This window comes from Bactrocera neohumeralis, chromosome 6 (assembly GCF_024586455.1).
Source record: "Bactrocera neohumeralis isolate Rockhampton chromosome 6, APGP_CSIRO_Bneo_wtdbg2-racon-allhic-juicebox.fasta_v2, whole genome shotgun sequence".
Taxonomy (NCBI): Eukaryota; Metazoa; Arthropoda; class Insecta; order Diptera; family Tephritidae; genus Bactrocera; species Bactrocera neohumeralis.
Genome location: NC_065923.1, coordinates 58,917,778 through 58,939,837, shown reverse-complemented (window position 1 = coordinate 58,939,837; position 22,060 = coordinate 58,917,778). Strand labels below are relative to the sequence as shown.

Below are 22,060 nucleotides of genomic sequence, written 5' to 3'. Positions count from 1 at the left end.
TCCAACCTTTTCTCTTAACAGATATTCGTACTAGCTTTTGCCATCATCATGCTGAACACTGACTTACATACACCCAATCTTAAGCCGGAGCGTCGCATGCGCGTTGAGGACTTCATTAAGAACTTGCGTGGCATTGACGATTGTCATGATATTGAGAAGGATATGCTCGCTGGTATTTACGAGCGCGTCAAAGCTAATGAATTTAAACCCGGCAGTGACCATGTGACACAAGTGATGAAGGTGCAGGCCACAATTGTGGGAAAGAAACCCAATTTGGCATTACCGCATAGGCGGCTCGTTTGCTATTGTCGTCTCTATGAAATACCCGACGTCAACAAGAAAGAACGTCCTGGCGTACATCAACGCGAAGTTTTCCTCTTCAACGATTTGCTAGTGATCACCAAGATATTCAGCAAAAAGAAATCCTCCGTAACGTATACGTTCCGTAATAGCTTCCCGCTTTGCGGCATGGTGGTAACATTACTTGATGTAGCCAATTATCCATTTTGCATTCAACTGTCACAAAAAGTCGATGGCAAAATACTAATCACATTCAATGCGCGCAACGAGCACGATCGCTGCAAATTTGCCGAGGATCTAAAGGAGTCCATCAGCGAGATGGATGAAATGGAGGCATTGCGCATCGAAGCCGAATTGGAGCGTCAGAAGTCGGCACGCAATCGTACAGCCGGGAGTTCTGAAAACCGTGATAGTGGCGTAGCCGACGTAGAGGTGGGCGCATATCAGGCAACGCCCGCCGGCGAACTCGCACCGAATGCAAACGATCCAACGCAGCAACTAAAACGCAGCGCGCTCAGCAACAGTTTACTCGACATGCATGAGCAATGTAGGTATCAATGCATTTAATTATAATTTTATTTTTTTCATATAACCACAACTAATGTTATTTTGTTATCATTTACAGTTGGCAACGAGAAGCCACAAAGGCGCGGCAGCGTAGGTTCATTGGACAGCGGTATGTCCATTTCCTTTCAATCGACCACCACAAGCAGCGCATCGCGTGAGAATGCCGCCGTCATTGCAGCAGCCGCCAATGCCGCCGCGGCCAAAATGCGCTTCAATCTACCCGCCGGCGCAGCAGTCGCCATGGGAGGCAATGTAGGTGCCACGGTCATTTATCCAAATGCAGGCGGCGCCTATTCACATGCGTCAGCGGGATTTGTCAGTCAACCACATGCTATACTTATACAACAACAACTGGTGGCACAACAGCAGCAGCAACAGCAACAGCAACATATACAACAGTTACAGCAGCAACCGCAGCAATCAGCGCTGCTGCAACAGCAACAACAACAGCAAGCGCATGCATCAATGCAGGGTTCCATTACAGGGCGCGTGCCGGGTAGCGGACGCGAGCGCAAATTATCGCGCTCCGATGAAAGCGGTCGTTCCACCGAAGTGTGAACATTGAGAGAGTAACGCCGCTTGCAGGATTAAATGAAATAGCTGTATGTACTTTAAGGAAGGGAATGATTTTTTTGTAAATTTGTAGGAATGTGTAAATTATTACCAAAATAGTTCAATTTTTTAATTAAGCTTATTGAGAGTGAAAGCAAGCTTCGGTTATGTGGCATATTGGAAGAAATTATGGCTCAACAAATGTTTTATTTTTTAAAATTAAATTTAGTTCACAATATAAGATTAATTGTTCTGTTGGAGGTTATGTCCGCGAATCAAGCTAGTAAGCAAAACACAGTTGAATTTAGATTGTTAGCTGCTACTAACAATTTACTTGGGTTTTTTCATTGTTAAAACTGATTAAATATGATTCGAAAAAGCTGTATATTATAGTAGTGACAACAACAACGTCTTAAATACTATTTTAGTGTGGTTTAAAACCAATCTTTGTTCTGTTTTATTAGATTTTATGCGCTGTAATGATTTGATTTTTAATAAAAAAAATATATATTAATTGAAATTCAAATAATTATAATAAATAATAATAACTATTTTTAATTTTTTTTTTTGGTGAAATTAAAAGTTTTATATTTCGATTCAATCAAATTTAATAAATTAGTATTGAGATCAAGAAAAATATTGATTTTGGAAAAGTATTTTTTCATTTAAATTTAATAATATCAATTCGAAATGAAGTAACCTTATTATTAATATCGAAAAAGTATTTTTGCTTTCGAATTAATTTGTTTTTTTGTTTGAATCTGAATTTTTGGATAAGAGTAAGGGTTAAATCAATGGCAATATAACTTATATGAAATAAGCGTGAAGAAAAATTATCTCGTTGTTGAATTCACTTTCATTGAAGTTGCAACTTTTTTACTTTTCAAAACGAATTGAAAGTTTATTTAGATATGAAATTTAAAACTTATAAGTTTAAATTTTTATCTTTATTTGTTATCATTTGGGTTGGAATTATTACAAGTTATTATTTAATTTTTTAGTTTTTGTTCTTTCTTTTTTGATTTGTTTTTTTTTTTTTATTTTATTAAAAACCAATTTTCAATCTTATAATTTCACAAAAATTTCAAAGATTTCATTAAACAAAGATGTTATGAAAACATACATTAAATATTTCTGAATCTTTTGCTTTCTCTTAGAATCATTTCAATATTAAATAAATGCCGCTTCAACCTATTATTTTTTTATAAAATATTAACTAATTAAAACAAAAAAACAAATATATTCAAATACTTTTTTATATCTACTTTTAAACACGGCATACATTTTGCTCTTCCTACATATACAGCTAATGATTTTTGTGCAAATATTCGGTTGTTTGCAAAGTATTTATATCATAGGAGCCACAGTAATCCTGGGGGTTTAAAAAAATACAGTTATTTGCCAAAAACACAAAAAAAGAAAATTCTTAGTCATAGATATGTATGTATATCACACAATGTGAAAAAAAACAGTTTAATTTGTATATATCAAACAAAGCAGGCGAGGATCTACAACACTTACTGTTAACACTGACTTTATTTTGCTGCTCACCTGCTTTTGTATATTCTTATGCTCGTGGTATCTATTTTTTGATTAATTTAACACAAATGCGTATATGCGTATTATTTATTTGTATTGACATTACAAAGCAGAACAATTGCACCAACAAAATATAAAAAATATATAGTGACAACAATATTAATTAATACTAGCGTTAGCATCGTACAGATCCAAATATTACCAAGAAATAAACCATAAAAAACTCAACTTATTCATAAATTGTTTTTTTCTTTTAGCTTTTGTCTTCGAGCAAGCAATAAATACTTTAAAAATGAATTAAATAATTAAATTTAGCATAAAACTCTTACTGCACTAGCTATACGCATGCATACATAAATATATATTATTAAAAAATATTAATAATTATAGGAGTATAAATATGTATATAAATATAATAATTCTAACAATCAAACAAAAAATCGTAATGATGGAAAGCTAATGATTGCATTTTATTAAAGCACTCACTCTAGGTCTTTCTCATATACATACATACACAGGTATACAAGTAAACTTCAATTAATGTTCCTTTTTCCGGTATGAATTCATATATTTATAAAATAATAATAAATACATAAAAATCGTTTTACAATTTTTTTTTTTTGTACATAGTTATATAAATTCATACATACAAACAAAGTCGTAAGCACGAGACTGCTGGGCATGCAGCTGCAGGTGCAGGTATACGTTCATAAGCCCTTTGATTGTTTATTTGAATTACGCGGAACAAAAACAAATATAAAATTAAAAAAAAAAACAAATAATGTTGTAACTCATCGTGTTCTATTGTATGCTCTGATTTCTACCACTTATCGCCCGTATTTGTGTACATATGAACAAATAATTATTCAACATTATTAGTAAACAATACTTGAGTGAAAAGTAAACACACAAGAAAGCAAAATTAAAAAACTACGATAAAATATTTCAAATAAATTCTAGCATGACTAAAAACTTGAATTAAAAAATTAAAAGTAATATAAAAAATTACTTGCATGACTAAACATTTAAGGCCAAATTTAACGCGTTTTTTCGTCAATATATGAATTATGTGTCTTTATGTATGTATGTACATATATGCTTATTCGACTAATATACATATTTATGTATGTGTAAGTGATGTAAGCGTATTCCATTTTTTCGAAAATCAATAATATTAAAGTTAATTGCGGCATTAGTTATAAAAGAATAGATAATAATTTAGCAACAAAAAATATAAAAAATAATACCATTAAACAAAAACAAAGACTTAGGATTTTAATACTAAATTAATGATCTTAAATAAAATACAATAATGTTACGAACTTTTGTCGAAACTGTATTGAAAGGTGTATATTATTGTTGTAGCGTGAGAAGCGTTCACAAATAATTTTTTGTTAAGGTGTCCTGGATATGTAGTGCAGGTTCCCCTCCACGTGGTTGGGGTAACGGTAAATGCCCTGCGACCTTTGGACTCCAAAAGACTTTTGACCTTTTGCTTGACACGGATCTTGCTTGGGACTATAAGATAGATTAGATTTAAACTTGGGATGGGCTCCGTCTTTACGCTGGCCAGGGTCGCAAAAGGGGGAATCCTCCCGCTAAATTCGCCAGCCCAGTAGAGCTTGGCGAGCGCGATCCCAGAAGGGAAGATAAAACCATCTCCCGTGAAGAATGTAAAAGGGTAAGTCCCGAGTCATCACTTAGGTGCGAGGGTACCTGGTGACCTCGTGCTTCCAACCACATACTTTAATCCTACTCTACCCACCCGAAACTGGAAAGCATTTAAGCTGGAGAAGATCGAAGAAGCCGAAGAAAACCAGGAGTCCCCACATTTTTCAGTGTCGCAAAGGAGGCTATAAGCTGTGGCTTCGAGAGGGTGGTCCTCAGGATACTCCCGACGGAAGCCATGGTGGATGTTCCGCTGCCGCCGAACACGGGGGGTGGATAGTCAATTGATATTTACATCCGCCTTCAGTCTGGAGCTTGTATGATTAGGATCGGGTCGGGAATGATGATGATGCGGAACTCTGCTGTAGAAAAGTTTGGAAGCTGAAAATCAAACAAATTATTCTCCAGTGCGCAAAAACATCTTCCGCCAGAAGCGAATTTAATGTTTTTCTTTAACCCAATTTCAGCATCGAAGATGTCGCCACTGCTAAGATAGAAGACAATCCGGTGTGTTGTGAAACCATGTCAGATTTGCAACCTATTCTGTTTTTTAATAGTGACACACAGTGAAGCTAATGCCCTTGCATTTGGAGAATATACTCCAGTCCTTGGAAAAGTAAAGTGCGAGATCGTAATTGGAAAGGCAGTTGTGGTAGACATCATCGATGAAGTCATAATTGGAGTAGACTTTCTAGCAATTCCAAGGACTAAAAATTTATATGGAGAAGAGGATTATGACTCATACAAAATTAAAATGCCAATTATATTCGGATATGATATCAAATACAACATTAGACGTGTGTTAATGACAAAGAGCCAACAGATTCCACTAAAATCAGAAGCAGTCATTTGGGTAGAAATAGATGGTGGCTATGGGAGAAGCAAGTTGTGGGCTGTAGTGGTCACAGAAGAATCTATACTCATAGGAAAAACCCTGGCTACGACAGAACAAGATAATCGTGTTCTACTAAGAAGTCACCAATCAAACTAACCTGAGAAGCTATATTAGAACAGTGTCAGAAGATTGAAGAATAGAGGCAAAATAAGGCTAAACAACTTCATCTTACAGTTTTAAACCAGGAAGAACTATTGTTGTGAAACAGGCGTCCCTTTAGTAAATCGTGAAGTTGTAAGCCAGACTAAAGGTGAAATAAGCAAAAGCTGTGTAATCGAACCGTCAGCGAGTCCATTCAGTTCACCTATGGTACTTGTGAAGAAGGAAGATGGCAGCATGAGGTTCTGCGTGGACTAAAGAAGATTGAATGATGAAACGAAGAAAGATATTTATCCACTACCTAGATTCGATGACACGCTGGACTCGTTATCATACACAAATTGGTTCTCAACACTTGATTTGAAAAGTAGGTATTGGCTAGTGTAGGTAAACGAAGAAGACAAGGAAATACGGCTTCAGCATTGGAGATGGTTATGGAAATTTGTGCTGGAAGACTTGCTTGATATATCTCGGTGATATCATCGTGTTGGGTAAAAGCTCCGACCAACATCTTAAGAACTTGGAAGAGGTTTTATGACGGTTGCCTAACGTTAGCAACAGAGGAGTAAGCTAATGAAAAGATAGAGGCAGTAAAAGATTGGCCCACTCCAAAAATTCACATGAATTGCGCAGTTTCCTTGGACTGTGTACTTATTATAGAAGATTCGCTCACAATTTTTCCAGCATAGATAGTAGTCTACACGAACTCACCACAAAGAACAGAGCCTTTGAGTAGAATAAAGAACAAGAAGTGGCTTTACACGCTCTGAATAATCGGTTAAATACTGCGCCAATGTTAGCATAGCCGGTCGCAGGATCTGGGTTTTTTTTGGATCCCCTTGCTAGTGGGTATGCAGGAGGAGGCGTTCTTTCAAAAGTCTTTGACGGACACGAGAAAGTGGTGGCGTATTATAGTCAGACAGTAAGCAAGCCAGACAGAAATTATTGTGCAACTCGGAGGAAATTACTGGTGTTGATGAAGGGCATGAAGCATTTTCATAAGTACCTTTATGACCATTATTTTTAAGGCAAATCAGGAAGCATAAAGCCAGTTGACATGTAGGATTTACAGATTCCATTCCTTATCTACGACTTCTCTATAGATTAAAGCAAAAGATGGAAGCGGATGTCCCGCCGTCCCTGTAGTTTGGAATGTAAAGCTGTGATCAAAGAGGACATTATAGATCTAACGAGTATTCCGAATATAAGAATTGCCGAAGTTCTCAAAGAACTGCACAACGGTCTTAGTGGGGAACACATGGGAATCACTAAAACCTTGTTGTCAATCAGTTACGAAGTGGAACGTCAATTGTTCCGAATGTATTACATCCAAAGGGCCGAGGTCCAGAAGTCATGGTCAGATGAAACAGTATAATTCAGCTGCGCCATTTGAGTGAATTGCCATGGAGGTTACTGGTCCATTTCTTATCAGTAAATTGGGAAACAAATATGTTTTGTTATTCAAGAACCAAGTGTCCAGAGGTATACATATGTAATTCCTAGTAAACATGACTTAAAAAAAACAACAGAACAAACGGTTTTTTCGGCAAAATCAATTTATTTTATTCAAAATAGTCTCCTTCTGCTTCAATAAAGCTTTTTGCACAGTCCAAAAGCATGTCGAACGAATGTTTTGGCTTGTTGGCCGGTATGGTCGCCAGTATGCCGGTGCAAACCGTTTGAATGGCCTCTACGTCCGCATAACGCTTTCCCTTCATGGGCAAATGCATTTTTTTTTTTTTTTTGAAACCACTCGTGCACTCTGCGAAGGGATAGGCAATCATCGCCATAAACTTTTTTCATCAATTAAAAAGTTTTGGTAAAAGTTTTATCAATTTTAAAACAAAATTTGTTTTAAGCTCATTTGTTTAAAACTCATTTTCGCACTGATAACACCAAAGCTCATTTTCGCACCGATAACACCAACATAGTGACACTTAAAACGCAATAACTTCACTTCCAATCGATGAAATGTCATGAAATTCTCACTGGACAGTCGATAAAGATAGCAGACTAACGCACCAGTCAACATATAGATGGCGCTACCAAGGGCGCTAGATTCAAAAAGTCCTGTTTACTTTGCAATGCAATTGTTTGTCTAATCGGGACGATCAAACTTAGGTAGAGGGTAGAGTGGCGAATAATTTTGCCAGAACAAAATAGAAAGGACAAAAATTTAATTATTCAGCAAAATTCGTAGTTTTCAGAATGGTGGAGTGACAAAGTTTTCCTAAAGATCTATTATATATGTAGTATCAGGGCCTCCGAATGGTGGAGCAGACACTATTTTAATTAGAGTGTTGCTTAGCAAAGAACTATAAGTAAGAATTTGTAAATTGGAATAACGAGTAATGAGATTTATGGTTCTTAGTGCTTTAGCCATGGAGAATATCGCATTCGATGAGCTGTATACGTATGAGATAAACGCCGGCATTGACATAATTCAGGGAATTAAAAGACAGCGGCTACGCTGGAAACGTCATGTCGGAGGGGGAAGCAGAGGAAGAGGAAGACCTCCACTCCGTTGGAAAGACCAGTTGGAGAAGGACCTAGCTTCGCTTGGAATCTCCAATTGGCTTCACATTGCGAAAAGAAGAATCGACTGACGGGCTGTTTTTTAACTCCTTTTTAATCGCGTAAGCGGTGTTTACGCTAGTTAAGAAGAAGAATGACCTGATGTTTGAAAATTTTGATATTAGTTATAAGGAGCCTAGGAGAAGTTTTCAATCATTTTTTGTTCATTATAAACACAACATACTTACATACATACATTATTATCAAACAAAAAAAAACGCTTTTTTTAATTTTTTGGATACATATTATTCGGTAAAAAGTCAGCCGGGTACTCGAAAATATGTCTATTAGGTATAAGGAGACTATGGGAATTACTGATCTAATTCGATCCACTATTAACATATGAGCATAATATTATGAGAAAAGAATATCTAAACTATATCTCACAGTTTGACCGATATTTTCAATAAAAAGTTCTCGTTATGAACGGGAGGCCACATATGTATTTGGTACTTAGGGTCGTGAATAGTTTTTGTCCGATTTGGACAAATTTTGGTCATAAGACCTGGTGCCCAATAACAACTATTCACGTTACTTAGGGTCGTGAATAGTTTTAGTCCGATTTGAACATTTTTTGGTTATAAGATGGCGCACCTGAAAGGTGATATTCGTGCAAAGTTTTATCCCGTTATATTTGTATACTGAAAATTGAAGAAATCAGATGGAAGTTAAAATTGTATCTTAACGTGAGTAGGCGTGGTTATTATTCGATATCACCCATTTTCGCACTATAACATAAGAATATCAGAATAATATTACTTACTAAATTTGGTTGAAATCAGTTATGCAGGTTCCGAGATATGGGTTTTTACCTAAATGTGGGCGACGCCACACCCCAACTCTCTGGTAGTGGCCAAAAGAGGAAGAGGCGGCGTAATAATTGGTTACATTATTTTTAGCATAGATGCTTTGCACCCGTTGCTTATATATCTGAGGCCGAAAAGAGCTCTCTTTGGATTTCAGACTCACTAGCCTATCCTAGTTTCTGTTGTACGGTACATTAAAAGCGCTCGCCATTGCTTTGCACGACAAGGAATTTAGTGTTGGTGCGTTTCTCGACATCAGAAGAGTCTTTAACAATGTGCAGCCGGAGGAAATGGTTAATCCCCGCGAAAAGTTCAATTCCTTCCTAATTAAGGACACTGTCGAAAGAAAATAAATTGGGCATTAAACTTATTATAAAATATCATAGACAAATAGAAGTTCACGCAAGTGAGGAAAGATCTCTGATCGGCATTCTCTTGGGAGTGGCCAGAAACGGTTTTTTTACATATGGCTCAAGCAGCTCACGACTTCTGGTCTTTGACCAAGTATCGTCTGGGTAGCCTAAGAACATCCGTTTGAAGACGAGCTGAAGTGAGAAACATCCCCTACATAGGGTTGTGCGCTGGGTTTGGGACCCGCCACGTGAAAAACACCCCCAATGAAAGGAAACAACAAGGCTCGGATGAGTGACCCCCCTTTTGATGACGACCATGGCAAACGAAATAAGGACTACGCCGCTGCCCAGCTGGTTTATGTCCTCGTTAGAGTGAAGGCTGACATCACCGCCGTCTAAGAAATGCGATGGACGGGACAAGGACTGAGTCGAGTAAGTCCTTGTGGCATTTACTACAGTGGCCGTATAAAAGACCGCAAATTTGGTGTGGGATTCGTAGTTGGACATAGACTCCGTCGCCGAGTACTGTCATTCGCCACAGTGGATGAACGTCTAGCCACAATCTGCATCGCTGCTTTGCGCTCACGCCCCGACGGAAAAGAGGGACGATGTGACCAAAGATGCCTTCTATGAGCGCTTGGAGCACACCTATGAGCGCTGCCCCCGTCACGATGTCAAAATGGTGCTTGGCGACTTTAACGCCAGGGTGGGCAAAGAAGGTATCTTTGGCACTACGGTTGGTAAATTCAGCCTCCACAAGGAAACATCCCCAAATGTGCATTTCTGTGAATTCAATTTGCAGGTTATATAAATGCTTCTTTAGCTGACGAGTGCCTGAGTTTGTCACTAGGGAGGTTGATTACATATTTAAACCTACTGAGGTAGCAACCACCCATTAGCAACTTGGCATGGCACATGCTTTGAAGTTGTTGCCAATACCTCTCCCTGCCTACTCCATCCTCCTTGTGGAGCAGCCTCCTTATGGTATAAGTATCCACCGCAATGAAGGGTTCCAGTCCTACCACGTTAGGGGATGCTGCGAAGCGGGCGAGCTCATCAGCCAGTTCATTCCCGGTTATACTTTTGTGATGGGGCACCCTGCATCAGTAGTGATTTGATCACGTCGTTCGTTACGATAGTTGCGTTGAAGGTTTATCTCTATGCACCGACTTATAGTAAAGACCCCTGCTTGAAATATGCTCGGAGAACTTCCCATAGGTTTGGAGAGTTTGGTGCATGGTCCTGCGACTCCTGCACCAATTCCCTCCGACGTTTTCGAGCCATCGGTGTACCACTTGATTGTCCAATTCCTATTCGAGAGTGGAATTATTCCAATAAGCCTTACTGGGTAACCTCGAACTTCTTAGTGAAATGTACTCTTTTGGTAATGCTGTCCGTGTTAATTAGCAGAATTTGTAGATCGTCCACGAGAAGGCCCCATAACGATGAGATAGAATTCTACCCTGTAGGCAGTCTCTTGTAGTGCAGAGACGAATCCTAGTATCCCTACCATTGGTACAGCTGTTCTGGCGCGCAGTACGGCCTCTATCTATTTGCCCATCAGTGCTGCTACATTACTTTTCCCATGCAACTCGTATGAGTTGTCAAAAGGACCTTCGATGTCTAGGAAGACACATAACATTACTTCCTCTCCTTCCAGCGAATTATGTATCTAAGAAGTTCACGATCCATGTTTCAGTGAAAGGCTATCCCTCATTAGCCGAGCAAGGTGTAGGAATAGAACCTGCTCTCCCTGTTGTAAAAGTGCTGGAAAGATACCGTCCGCCCCCGGAGACTTGAATTTCGCGAACGAAGCCAAAGCCCACATGATTGAGTCCGCAGTAAACAGTTGTCTTGCGACTACCCAATATATGCGAGATGGCTTGTGTTCGAATACAGGTAGACACTGGTCTTCCCGAATTGTTTCCGGGAAATGCGCCCGCAGAAGGGCAGTAGCTCTTTCTTCCGCGCTGGTCGTATATGTCTCGTCGTATCTTTTGATTGCTAAAGGTGTGTCAGTCTGGCCTCTGAGCAGAGCTTTGTGCAGCCTAGTTGCTTCTGATGTAGAGGGAACGTCACGAAATCTTAGAGATTGCTTGACCACCAAGGACAATTGCTCTGATGACAAAATCCATTGTAAGATCATTTCCTTCATTGGCTCGTTTCTCAATGTGATGTCCAGCACCTAATTCCTTCTTATTGCAACGAAAGTGGGTTCACAACCCACATTTCCTATATTTTAGTTGCTATTAATGGTATACTCTAAGAGAGACTCACCTCATGTGTTGCACTCCGTACTGCCCCATTCCGAGTGATAGACATTTGAATCACATCCCAGGTGCAACCAGAACGAAGTCTGCTCCATCGTTGTCCTTGGCTTGCACAGCAACTGGGTCCAGTGTCAAGAACTCTGAAATATAAAGGAATCAATATTGTTCCTGACCACTAAACAGATTCTAGGACTCTCGCTAGAGAGATCCCAGATTAAATTATTGGCGCCCGTCTTGTTCGCTCTGACCACTCCTTTGTAGACCCATGATTCTGGATCAGTAGGTTGTCCGGATTGTCCGATGTGAACCTGTTCGCCTTGACAGCCGAGGCTGCCGCCGCATGTTGCAGGCTCACCTGGGAAATTTCTACGTTGACAGTCGCTAAAGGATCGGTTCCATAAGGAGTTGGTCCTCATCCTCTCCGTCTTCCGCGCTGCCACCCATCGGGCAGTTTTTAGCCCCTCCAGAAGCTCCTGAATGGAGGGTAGCACCCTTTCTTATACGTATATCTTCATTCCAGGGACTTCCAGAGTCTTAGCAGTTACAGCCTGCTTTGACGTGCTTGTGCCGGGGTGAGTGGCATCCTCATACACCAACATTATTTTCTTTTGCTCCGCTCTCAGTGGTCATCTTAGGCTTATATGGCCTCATGACCACCGAGCTAAACCTATAGTTCAGGTGGAAGCTTTCTCTCTGGATGAATTTGTACAACTCATTGTCTATACAAAAGTTGCTGCTGACTATATGCCAAGCCAAGGTGCTAAGGCCCTCGTTCTGGTTCTTTATGAGCCGGAGAGCAAGCTCATGTGACTTGCCTGCGCATTTGTTTTTGCGCAGAGGTGGGGGTCTTCCCAGCCAACCAGCTTGTCCTTGGAGTTCACTTGCAGCATGACTTTTCTAAAATGGAGCCCATGAAAGGACGATGCGTATACAAACCTTGTGAATACATATTCCATAAGGAGATTCGGGAGCATGGTTAGCTCCTCCGATCCCTTCGTGTCCGCCGGGTAATTAAGAGGCAGCACAGACTTTTGGATACCACGCTAGAGTTCCATGACGCGGTAAGGCCACCGGTACTTCCCAATGCGACCCCGTGTTGGGAAGGCTCCGTTAGAATACAGCTGAATTTATCTCCTGGCTGCAAATGATCCAATGGGCATGAGAGTTTCACTCCCCGTGCGGTAAGGCTAAAATTCTTTTCGGAAACACGCTGGGAATTGATCAGTCTTTACGCCATTTTTTTAACGCCCAAATGGAGGTGACAGCTCTTTGTGTTTCCACATGCACGTATGTTCTAACCACCTGCAAGAACGGTAGCAGGCAGCACCGCTCATGCGGGTTGGGAGATACTGAGTATGCCTTGCGACTTAAGGCCCTGCATCATGCATTTATAAAAAAGAATATCAGAAAAACTTTAGTTGCCCCAAACCCAAAACTATTTTATTCGGTGAAATTTCGTTCCGCACTGATTTTGCAAATATTTTTTTTTTCGTATTATTTCTGGCATCTCACCTATTTTGATATTAGCTGTTCAAAATTCCCTAATCTTAATAATCAGGTTTAGCCAATTAAAACTGAAATGATTTTATTTATCAGAATGTATAAGATCTTGGACGTGCCTGTCTTCTCATTCGGAGCAAGATGAATTCAACCTGTTGTTAAGGTTATCCTTGATAGAAGGTTTTCATGGAGAAATATTGAGAAGAGAGTAAGGAAAACACTGATTCCCTTATATTGCTATAGAGGAGATAAAGTGAAAAGGTGGGGACTGTCACAAAAGGTGGTGTTTTTTCCTACGAAACCGTAATCAAGCCGCATGTTCTGTGGTGTATTCGTCTGGTGGAGGGCACTCGAAAAGGTTGCACTTGCTAAAAAACTTGAAAAGGGCTAAATCGTTGGCATCTGCAAACCTCATAAACCAGCCAGAGTGGGCGTCCTTGCCCGATCACATCGAAACGGGAAAGTTCATCTTAACACAATAGTAGAAATTCTTACTGAACATTGTCCAATAGGTATTCATGTGGTAAAGCGAAAAATCTTGTTGGACACACACTGGGAATCGATCAGTATTTACAAGAGAAAAAATATTGTCTGCAGTTTCGCTAGTATTTTAACGCCTAAATGTGTTGTATACAGCTTGATTGTTAAATTCAAAAACGAAATATTATAAGAAGGTAAAAAAACAATGTATGGTACCAAGTGTAGAAGGGAACGCAAGTGAGGAAAGTTCTTTGAGCGCCATTTACTTGGGAGTGACCAGAAACGATTAATTTCCATATAGCTCACGACTTCCTACCTTAGACCAAGTATCCTCTGGGTAGCCAAAAAACTTCCGTTTGAAGGCGAACTAAAGTAAGAAGGCGAAACATTCCATTCCCATGGTTGTGAGCTGGGTTTGGGACCCGCAACGTAAAAAACACTGCCAATCAAAAGAAAAAAACAACTTCTGATGAGCGACCCCCCTTTTAATGACGATCCGCATCAAAGCGAAGTTCCCACGCCCCGACGGAAGAGAAGGTCGATGTGACCAAAAATGTCTTCTATGAGCGCCTGGAGCGTACTTGCGAGAGCTGCCCCCCGGATTTCCAAATCGTGCTTGGTCGGTGAAATCAGGCTTCATGATGAAACAAACATAAATGGGGAAATGGCCGGAAATATGGTTATCTTATACATAGACTCGGACCACAATCGTGTTGCAGCCAAGATACGCACCCGCTTCTGTGCATCAAAAAACGCACGCCAACAAACACAAGGAAGGTTCGGCGTCGAGGAGCTGCAATCACAACAGACAGCTGTACGATTTTCTACTCAACTTGCACTCCTGCTCTCTAAGAGCACCCGTCAGCAACTTGTTATAAGGGATCGGCATTTCCAGCTCCTTACGTACAGCTGCAAACGAAACCATTGGTTTTCGGAAAAGGCAAAAGAATGCCGTTTCAAAGAAGAGAGAAAACAGACTGCCTACCTCGAAACGTTACAATCAACCACAACACGTGCGGGATGGCATATATACCAAGAGGTGAAGAGGGAAGCGAGACGCATTTGTAGACAAAAAAGGGAGAGGCCGAAATGCGTGAGTATGAAGAGCTTGACAAGCTGACCGACAGGGATAATGCTTAAAAATTGTACGAAAATTTTTTCGACTAACAAAATGTTTTAAGACCGTCACATACTCTTGTAGAAGCTCCAGAGATGATCTAGTGACTGATGGCCAGAGTATACTGAAATTATGGAGAGTGAAAGCATAAAGCCAGGAGATGGTGAACTCGATTCCCTAATCGATAACGATGGAGCAGACGTCCCATTGCCCGACCATGAAAAGGTTCGAAAAGATATTATCCGTCTGAAGAACAAGAAAGTGGAGAGGCCGATAGATTGCCGAGAATTCAAATACGGCGGCAAAAAAAACTAATAAGGAGCTTGCATCAGCTTCTTTGTATAATATGGTCGAACAAAAACAAAACAATTTAAGTGTGCTCTGCCCAATCCACACAACGGGAGGCCCCACAACCTATCCAACTGCCGTGGATTAAGCCTCCTCAATATTGCATATAATGTTCTATCGAGCGTTTTGTTTGAAAGATTAAAGCCCACTGGCAGCAAACTGATTGGACCTTATCAGTGTAGCTTTAGGCCTGGAAAATCAACAACTGACCATATATTCACCATGTGTCAAATCTTGGAAAAGACCCGTGAAAAAAGGATCGACACACACCATCTCTTCGTCGATTTCACAGCTGCTTTTGACAGCTCGAAAAGGAGCTGCCTTTATGCCGTAATGTTTGAATTTAGTAGCCACAAAAAACTACGGCTGACGTTGAGAAATACCAAAATCTCCGACACGATCGGGAGGGACCTCTCCGGGCCGTTCCAACCAACCAAACCAAATGAGATTTCAGACAAAGCGACTCCCTATCGTGTGACTTCTTCAATCTACTCTTGGAGAAAATAATTCGAGCTGCAGAGCTGAAACGAAAAGAAACAATATTTTATAACAATGTACAGCTGCTGGCATACGCCGATGATGCGCCTTTAGTTGTGACTTCTACAAACTGGATAAGGAAGTGACACAAATGGGTCTGGAACGAGGGTAAATATCTCCTGTCATCAAACAAACAGTCGTCGCAATCGCGACTTGGCTCCCACGCCACTATTGACAGTCATAACTTCGAAGTCGTAGATAATTTCGTCTACCTTGAAACCAGTTTTAACACCAACAGCAATGCCATTAAACTAGAACCTATAAAGCACCATAACTAAGCTTTCCAATAAGATACAACACTTTTATTTGGTTGAATAAATTTCTTAAAAGTGAGAGTGGCTTGGCCACTACTAAGTTTAATGTACATATACATATATTTCCTATTCAAGCTGTAATAACCAAGTTTGCTTAAGACACATTTTTTGGCCTCTACCTTCCCTATGAAAATGGGTGAATTTGGTTTACAACCCCGTCTACTCCCCATAGAAAGGTTTTGTTAAAAACTACTAAAAGTGCGATAAAGCAGGACATGATACTGTGTGCCTACCTATAAGCAAACATTTTTTAAATCGGAGCTTTTAAAGCCCCAGATACTTTTTACCGTAAATATGGCTCAACCTTTCAGATACATATATGTACCTATATTGATATGCTATGTATGTAAATATTTTTACCCGGCTTTAAATTTGCAAGTTGCGAGGGTATTCAATGTTCGGTTACACCTGAACTTAGCATTTCCTTACTTGTTACAATTATTGTTGTTGTTATTATTGTAGCAAAATAATGCATTTGCCAATTTGAGGGTAGCATTTGGATTAGCATGTTAACAGTTTTTAGCCGGATAAAAATTAGGTTTCATTAAATTTACCTAAGTTCAACTGTAGTAGAAATGTAGTTTCGCTTTAAGGTCCTCTTTTTCGATAAACTTACAATTTTCTACAAACATATTATAATAAAATTAAATTATTTCATTTTTGATCATTTATTATGCAATATACATACATACATTTACTATAAATAACAAAACATACAAAATGTTTAACAATAAAAGCCATGGTAAAGGAATAAAATGGTGCACAACACTTTGAATATTATTTCCACCACAATTTGGCTAAGCTCACTTTGGTGCCATAACACGCACCATACTCGGCAACAATTCCGCCTGAAGTGGACCAAATTCGATGCGCTCCCCATCGACAGTGAGAATACCCTCATTGTCGTATGGTTCTATGCGCAGCGCTGTCACCGGCACCATTTTCACAAATTCATTATTGGTCACGGGTACGTGTGTGCCCGAACTCATGCCCATCAAAAAGTTCAACAACTGCGAACGACTGATGCCGCTACGAATGATAACCACATAAATGATGCCATCGTTGAATTTGGCTTGCGGCACAAAGAAACAATCGCTGCCCAAATGAGTTTGATAGGCGGCATGCACCATCACGAATTCGCCTTCCTCCACCACCCATGATGCAGGTACCGGCTCATTCAGCGTTGGTGCGCTACCCGTCGGGCCACATAAATGAACACTCAAATTGCTGTGTTGCAAATGCGATTCTGCATCACTTCCACCATCGACGCTGTGATAAATACTCTCCGACACGGAATGATAAGTGCTACGGCAGGAAGCAGGCGAGAACCAACTATCGCAACGTGATTTTAGCGATTGATTGATGGAGTTTTGCAGTGAAATGACGTCATAGTATTTGCTGGCTTCAATGCAATCGGTGGATTGAAAACAACCGCTATTCAGAGTATCTAAACATGTATTACAACTTCTACTATGCTTTAGTGGCAGCGGCTCTGCCAATGATATTGTGTCACTTTCCATGTAAACATTTTCCTTGGGAAGATATGATACTTTGCCGCGATATGTACGTAAACTAATTAAACGATGCAATGTCCAAATGGTAAATCTTTGATAACCAAGCGAACGTAGGCGTTCACTTTCGATATCAATGTCTGAGATAAGACCCCAACCTACCGAGAGGAACGAGTAGAGAATCTGTATATATTTAAAATAAAACGAAATTGATAAAATTTCATATTTGAACCTAAAATTTCTTAAATTTACCTGATTTTGTTGTTGGATGCGCACAACATCCATGGCCATCGACTTGCCACTTAGCATTGTAAGTGTGGCGCCCAAGATTGGCTTTGGTTCATAGGGTTCCCTGCATAAAAAATACATTATTCAATAAACTAGTTTAATAATCAATATTAATGGTTTCCACAACCTATTTAAATACTACACATTGTTGCGGACGACGATTTTATGTCTCAACAGCCTATAAAGCGCAAGATATGTCGACGTGTACTTATTTTAAATCTCATTTTTATATCCTATCTAAAAAGGACTCGCTCTGTTGAAAACTTGTTTATTGCTCAACTTCGTTTCAAAAAGATCTTTCTCAATTACAAATATGTGTTGTATTGATAGTATACTTTCTTTACTGGATAACAACCCGACTCATATCCGATTACGTTCTCTCGATCAACGTGGAAACGGAATTTATGACGTTTTTCTCTATCAACCAATACCGATAAAGAATACAGGCAAGCGATAAACCAAAGCTTTTATAGACATGTTCATTAATATGTACCTTTTATCCAACATTTAAAAGAAAAAATTTAGTGATCTGAGGGCAGATAATGAAATCTTCTTTCGTATCATAATCTGCTTATGATTTCCTTTCCGGCTTATTTATGTAAGTATATACATACCTCCACCTGTAAACTCTCGGCGCCTGAAGTTTTTTTTGCTTACACGTATTATTGCCATTCGAAACACCATATAATTTTATTATAAATAAATTTTGCATTTGTGTTGTAAAGGTAAACAACATCGCTGAAATAATTTGGAGAAATGTTGCAGAGTGGATAGTCTTTGGCCTGATATAAATCTGGTTCCTTTCCCTAGTCACGATTTGACCTGGGAACGTGCATCTTTCCTTGTTGGTTAGTATTACCAATTCGCGACGTTGATCATCAGATGATCTCTCATTTATTACAAAAATTTAGCGCAATGAAACTTTTGTCACTCATAACTCATATTATCTGAACCTAGGTGAGTCGATGTGAGTTAGGAGAGGGCACAATAGTCCAAAGGTCGCGGTGCATTCCTCATATTTCAATCAATCTCATCTCATCTTATCTGTTTACAACATTAAAATCTATTATCCAACTACCGATAACATTTCCTTATAACTCGCGTTGACTTAGTGCACTCGTGATAATACTTTTCTTTTTCAAACTTAAAAAATTAAATGCTTACTTTTATGTCGAGTAATTTAGCAGTTATTTACATCTCAATTAATCCTTAAGTTAACTGAAATATTCAGTTCAGTATTTATTTACTCACCCACACACATGCGCAATGGAACGTGCCAAACCATTTCCGGAACCACATGGCACTATGCCCAAAAGTATATTACGTGCATCCAACCAATCAGCACGCATCAGCAAGCCATTTAGTATCTCAAAGAATAGGCCATCGCCACCAACTGCCACAATGCCACTGTAGTTATCTAAAACTTTCACACGCACAAATTCGCGAGCATAATTGGCATGTTTCGTTACATGCAAATCATACGGTTGCTCTGCTTCATTTAAGACTGGAACTACCTGACGATTGAAAATCTCTCGTGCCTTACCAGAACCAGATTTCGGATTCAATAAAACCAATATACGCCGTTCATCGATGTCATTATAGCCCAAACTGCGTCCTTTAAAGGCTCTAACTGTATGATACCAACGTTCTGCTTCGCGCATATTATCGCCAAAAGTATCAAAGGACCGGAAGCGCAGTTTCAAGACAGTACGTTCACGACGTATGATATTACGTAGATGTTTCTTATTTAGTATATATGCAAAAACGTATAGATATGCGCTGGCATCATTATGCTGAAAGGTAACAGCATTATATTTCTTTTTTGTATCATCACCACTATCGCTACGATTTCCATCATTTTGTGCTGCGGAACTACAGAGCATGGAGCAGCCGCGTCGATCTTTCTTCACGACAATACAGCGACTGCCAACTATATCATCCAATCCGATGAGTTGCTCTCTGGAGCGGTTATTAGTGGTTTCGCGTTGCAAAGTAAATCCCTGACCATTTAATTTGACGCGACAAACCTGACCCTTTTTGTCGCTGGTGTAAAATATATCGGTCAACTCCTCGACCTCCATTTTTTCGTGGAAGCTTCGTTAAGCAGTTGCAGTATATCACCTGTTGTAGAAAGAGCAAGTCTATTTAGTGGCAAAAGCGAATAAAGTATTAAAAAATATTTGAGTCACAAAGGCATATCTATTATTGAGTTATCGGAAACAGCTCTTTGCACTGTGTTTTATTTCAATTAATATTATTATTACCTATTTGCATACACTTGCAACTTCTCTGTTGAATCGCAAACGTATTTTTATGTATGTTAACAGTCCATTCATGCAGCATGTCACTTTTAATGACAACGTCTATCCAGAGAACATAAAACAATGAGAAGGTGCAGGTTCGACAGCGAACATATACAATTTGTATTGGTGTTAATTTCGAATAATCGATTCATGCAAATAATAAAACTTAATTAGTTCCCAAAATAATGTATGCAAGACATACTCTGCGATGCCATAAAGTAGATTCAGTGTTTTTAGTGTCATACCGTATAACCTTAATACAAAGGTATATTTACTCAACAATATATATCATAGATTTGTAAGTTTTTCTCACCAATAAGAAAAAATGCTGTATTTTGGAATTTGACGGCTATGCTGCCTCATTACTCATGTCTTTAGAAGTGCACGAGATATCGTACTTAAGCACAGTATTCCCACAGCGGAAGTTGCATTAACAAATCTCAGTACAAAACGGAAATCGTTAAAGAAATTGTGTATTCGTTATTTAAACAATACATATTTCCTTATATTATACACTCCTACTGATTTTATACTCAATTTATTTTACAATTAAAATTTCTTTCGGGCAGGTATAATTTCACTTGTTACTAATTTAATAGAACCGCAGATGGACCAGTAGAATCAATTTATATACATTCCAAATGTGTATGTATGAAGGATGCTAACTTTGTATTTGCTTTTCTCCAAAAAAAGGAGAAAGAAAAGAAATCTGTCAAGATTACTGTGGCCATCAGCGAAAGTTGTGTTGCCACTGCATTATTATTATTTGCTTTCAATTGATCATTGGGTACGCAAATAATGCATGAACAGCCCTATTCGCATGCCCTCACAAAAGTCACCAACCTCACTACAGTGATGTTTCTCACTATAGTGAGGGTTACCTTATTCTGGCGAAAATTCAAAAGCTCAAATGCTCACTATTATCACAAATATCTGTGACGTGTGAAAGCAGCCATCATAATACAAAACATCTGTGTTTGTTTTGTTTTACATCAATATTTGACATTTTTTAAAAAATATTTGAGTGTTATAACTAGCATGTAGGAAAAATTCGTTGGGTATGCGGCAATTGTTGAAGAGGGGGAATCGGGGGGTAGGAGGAAAATTTTGAAGGGTTTACGAGACAAAAGCGATCATTTTACTATGCAAGACACAACAATTATAAATACATTTTGATTCCCAAAATCGCTATGTAAAGTACTTATAGGTGAATTGGTGCCGCATGATGTGCAGAAGTCGAGTATATCTTTTCTCTTACCAAAAATGCGTTGGTAATAGTTATATGCTCTCTATGAGCCAGCCCTCTGTGTCTAGAACTCTGCACTTTATTTCGAAATTAATTATGGATGCTTAGGGCAGTGAAATTTATTTCCCTTCAAGCGCGCAGGATGTTTCAGATACAAAGAAGGGGTAAGATAAATAAATAAAAATAAATACAAATATGTAAATAAATTTTCTCTTAAAGATTTTGCACGAAATTTGGGATCAAGGGCACAATCGGCGCAATCGATTGTACCCATATTGGGATTGTTTCACCCTCAAGCACAGACGCATACATATCTTTATTATCCATTTGTGTTTTTGTTTGTTTATTTTTATTAAAACAGCTGTTTGACAGCAAAAAGCTTTTTACCTCACGTGGTGACTTTTTTAAGCCTTTTTCTTATGAGGTTTGAGCAAGAATAGCCTCACAAAATATGCCTCACAAGAAATCTCTCAAATTTTTCCTCACTCACTCACAGCTTGAGAGGTTTTTTCAGAATAGGGATGGAAAACATTGAAATATAATATAAAAACAGGCACGTGCGTAAAGTTGAGGAAAAGGTGACATATGTATATATTTTTTACCAATATAAAATTTTAAGATAAATAATAGCAAAACCGATTATTTCAGATCATATTGTGACAGAGAACGTATATCATTCAGAGAATGTAAAGATGTTTTATGTTCTCTGTATCATCTACTGTATAGGGGCTGCCGGATGTACAACAAACACAGTTCTAGTTAGAGTACTGCCAGAGATTTATTCCTTGTACTG

At 39.0% G+C, this 22,060-nt stretch overlaps 2 protein-coding genes across 13 annotated transcripts in view; one reads left to right on the top strand and one right to left on the bottom strand.

Annotated features, from left to right (window-relative positions):
* LOC126763272 (IQ motif and SEC7 domain-containing protein 3) overlaps positions 1 to 3,190 on the top strand; it is a 176,980-nt gene extending 173,790 nt beyond the window's left edge. For all 9 annotated transcript variants that reach the window (XM_050480591.1, XM_050480600.1, XM_050480598.1 and 6 more), the window contains 2 exons: positions 22 to 847; positions 926 to 3,190. In XM_050480591.1, coding sequence (XP_050336548.1) covers positions 22 to 847; positions 926 to 1,425 — 1,326 coding nt within the window. In that variant the 3' untranslated portion in view covers positions 1,426 to 3,190. The remainder of the gene's footprint in view (positions 1 to 21; positions 848 to 925) is intronic.
* A 13,373-nt stretch (positions 3,191 to 16,563) lies between these two features.
* LOC126761804 (sphingosine kinase 1) lies at positions 16,564 to 20,711 on the bottom strand. 4 transcript variants are annotated; one of them, XM_050478208.1, is made up of 6 exons: positions 20,335 to 20,711; positions 20,224 to 20,274; positions 19,983 to 20,081; positions 18,970 to 19,839; positions 17,683 to 17,782; positions 16,564 to 17,613 (listed from the first exon to the last, which is right to left on the bottom strand). In XM_050478208.1, the coding sequence occupies exons 4-6, from the start codon at positions 19,797 to 19,799 to the stop codon at positions 16,723 to 16,725; spliced, it is 1,821 nt and encodes a 606-aa protein (XP_050334165.1). In that variant the 5' UTR covers positions 19,800 to 19,839; positions 19,983 to 20,081; positions 20,224 to 20,274; positions 20,335 to 20,711; the 3' UTR covers positions 16,564 to 16,722. The 4 variants fall into 4 exon arrangements, with proteins under 4 accessions (XP_050334165.1, XP_050334164.1, XP_050334166.1 ...); XM_050478207.1 differs by having other exon boundaries at positions 19,983 to 20,274; XM_050478209.1 differs by lacking the exon at positions 20,224 to 20,274.
* Positions 20,712 to 22,060: the final 1,349 nt, after the last annotated feature.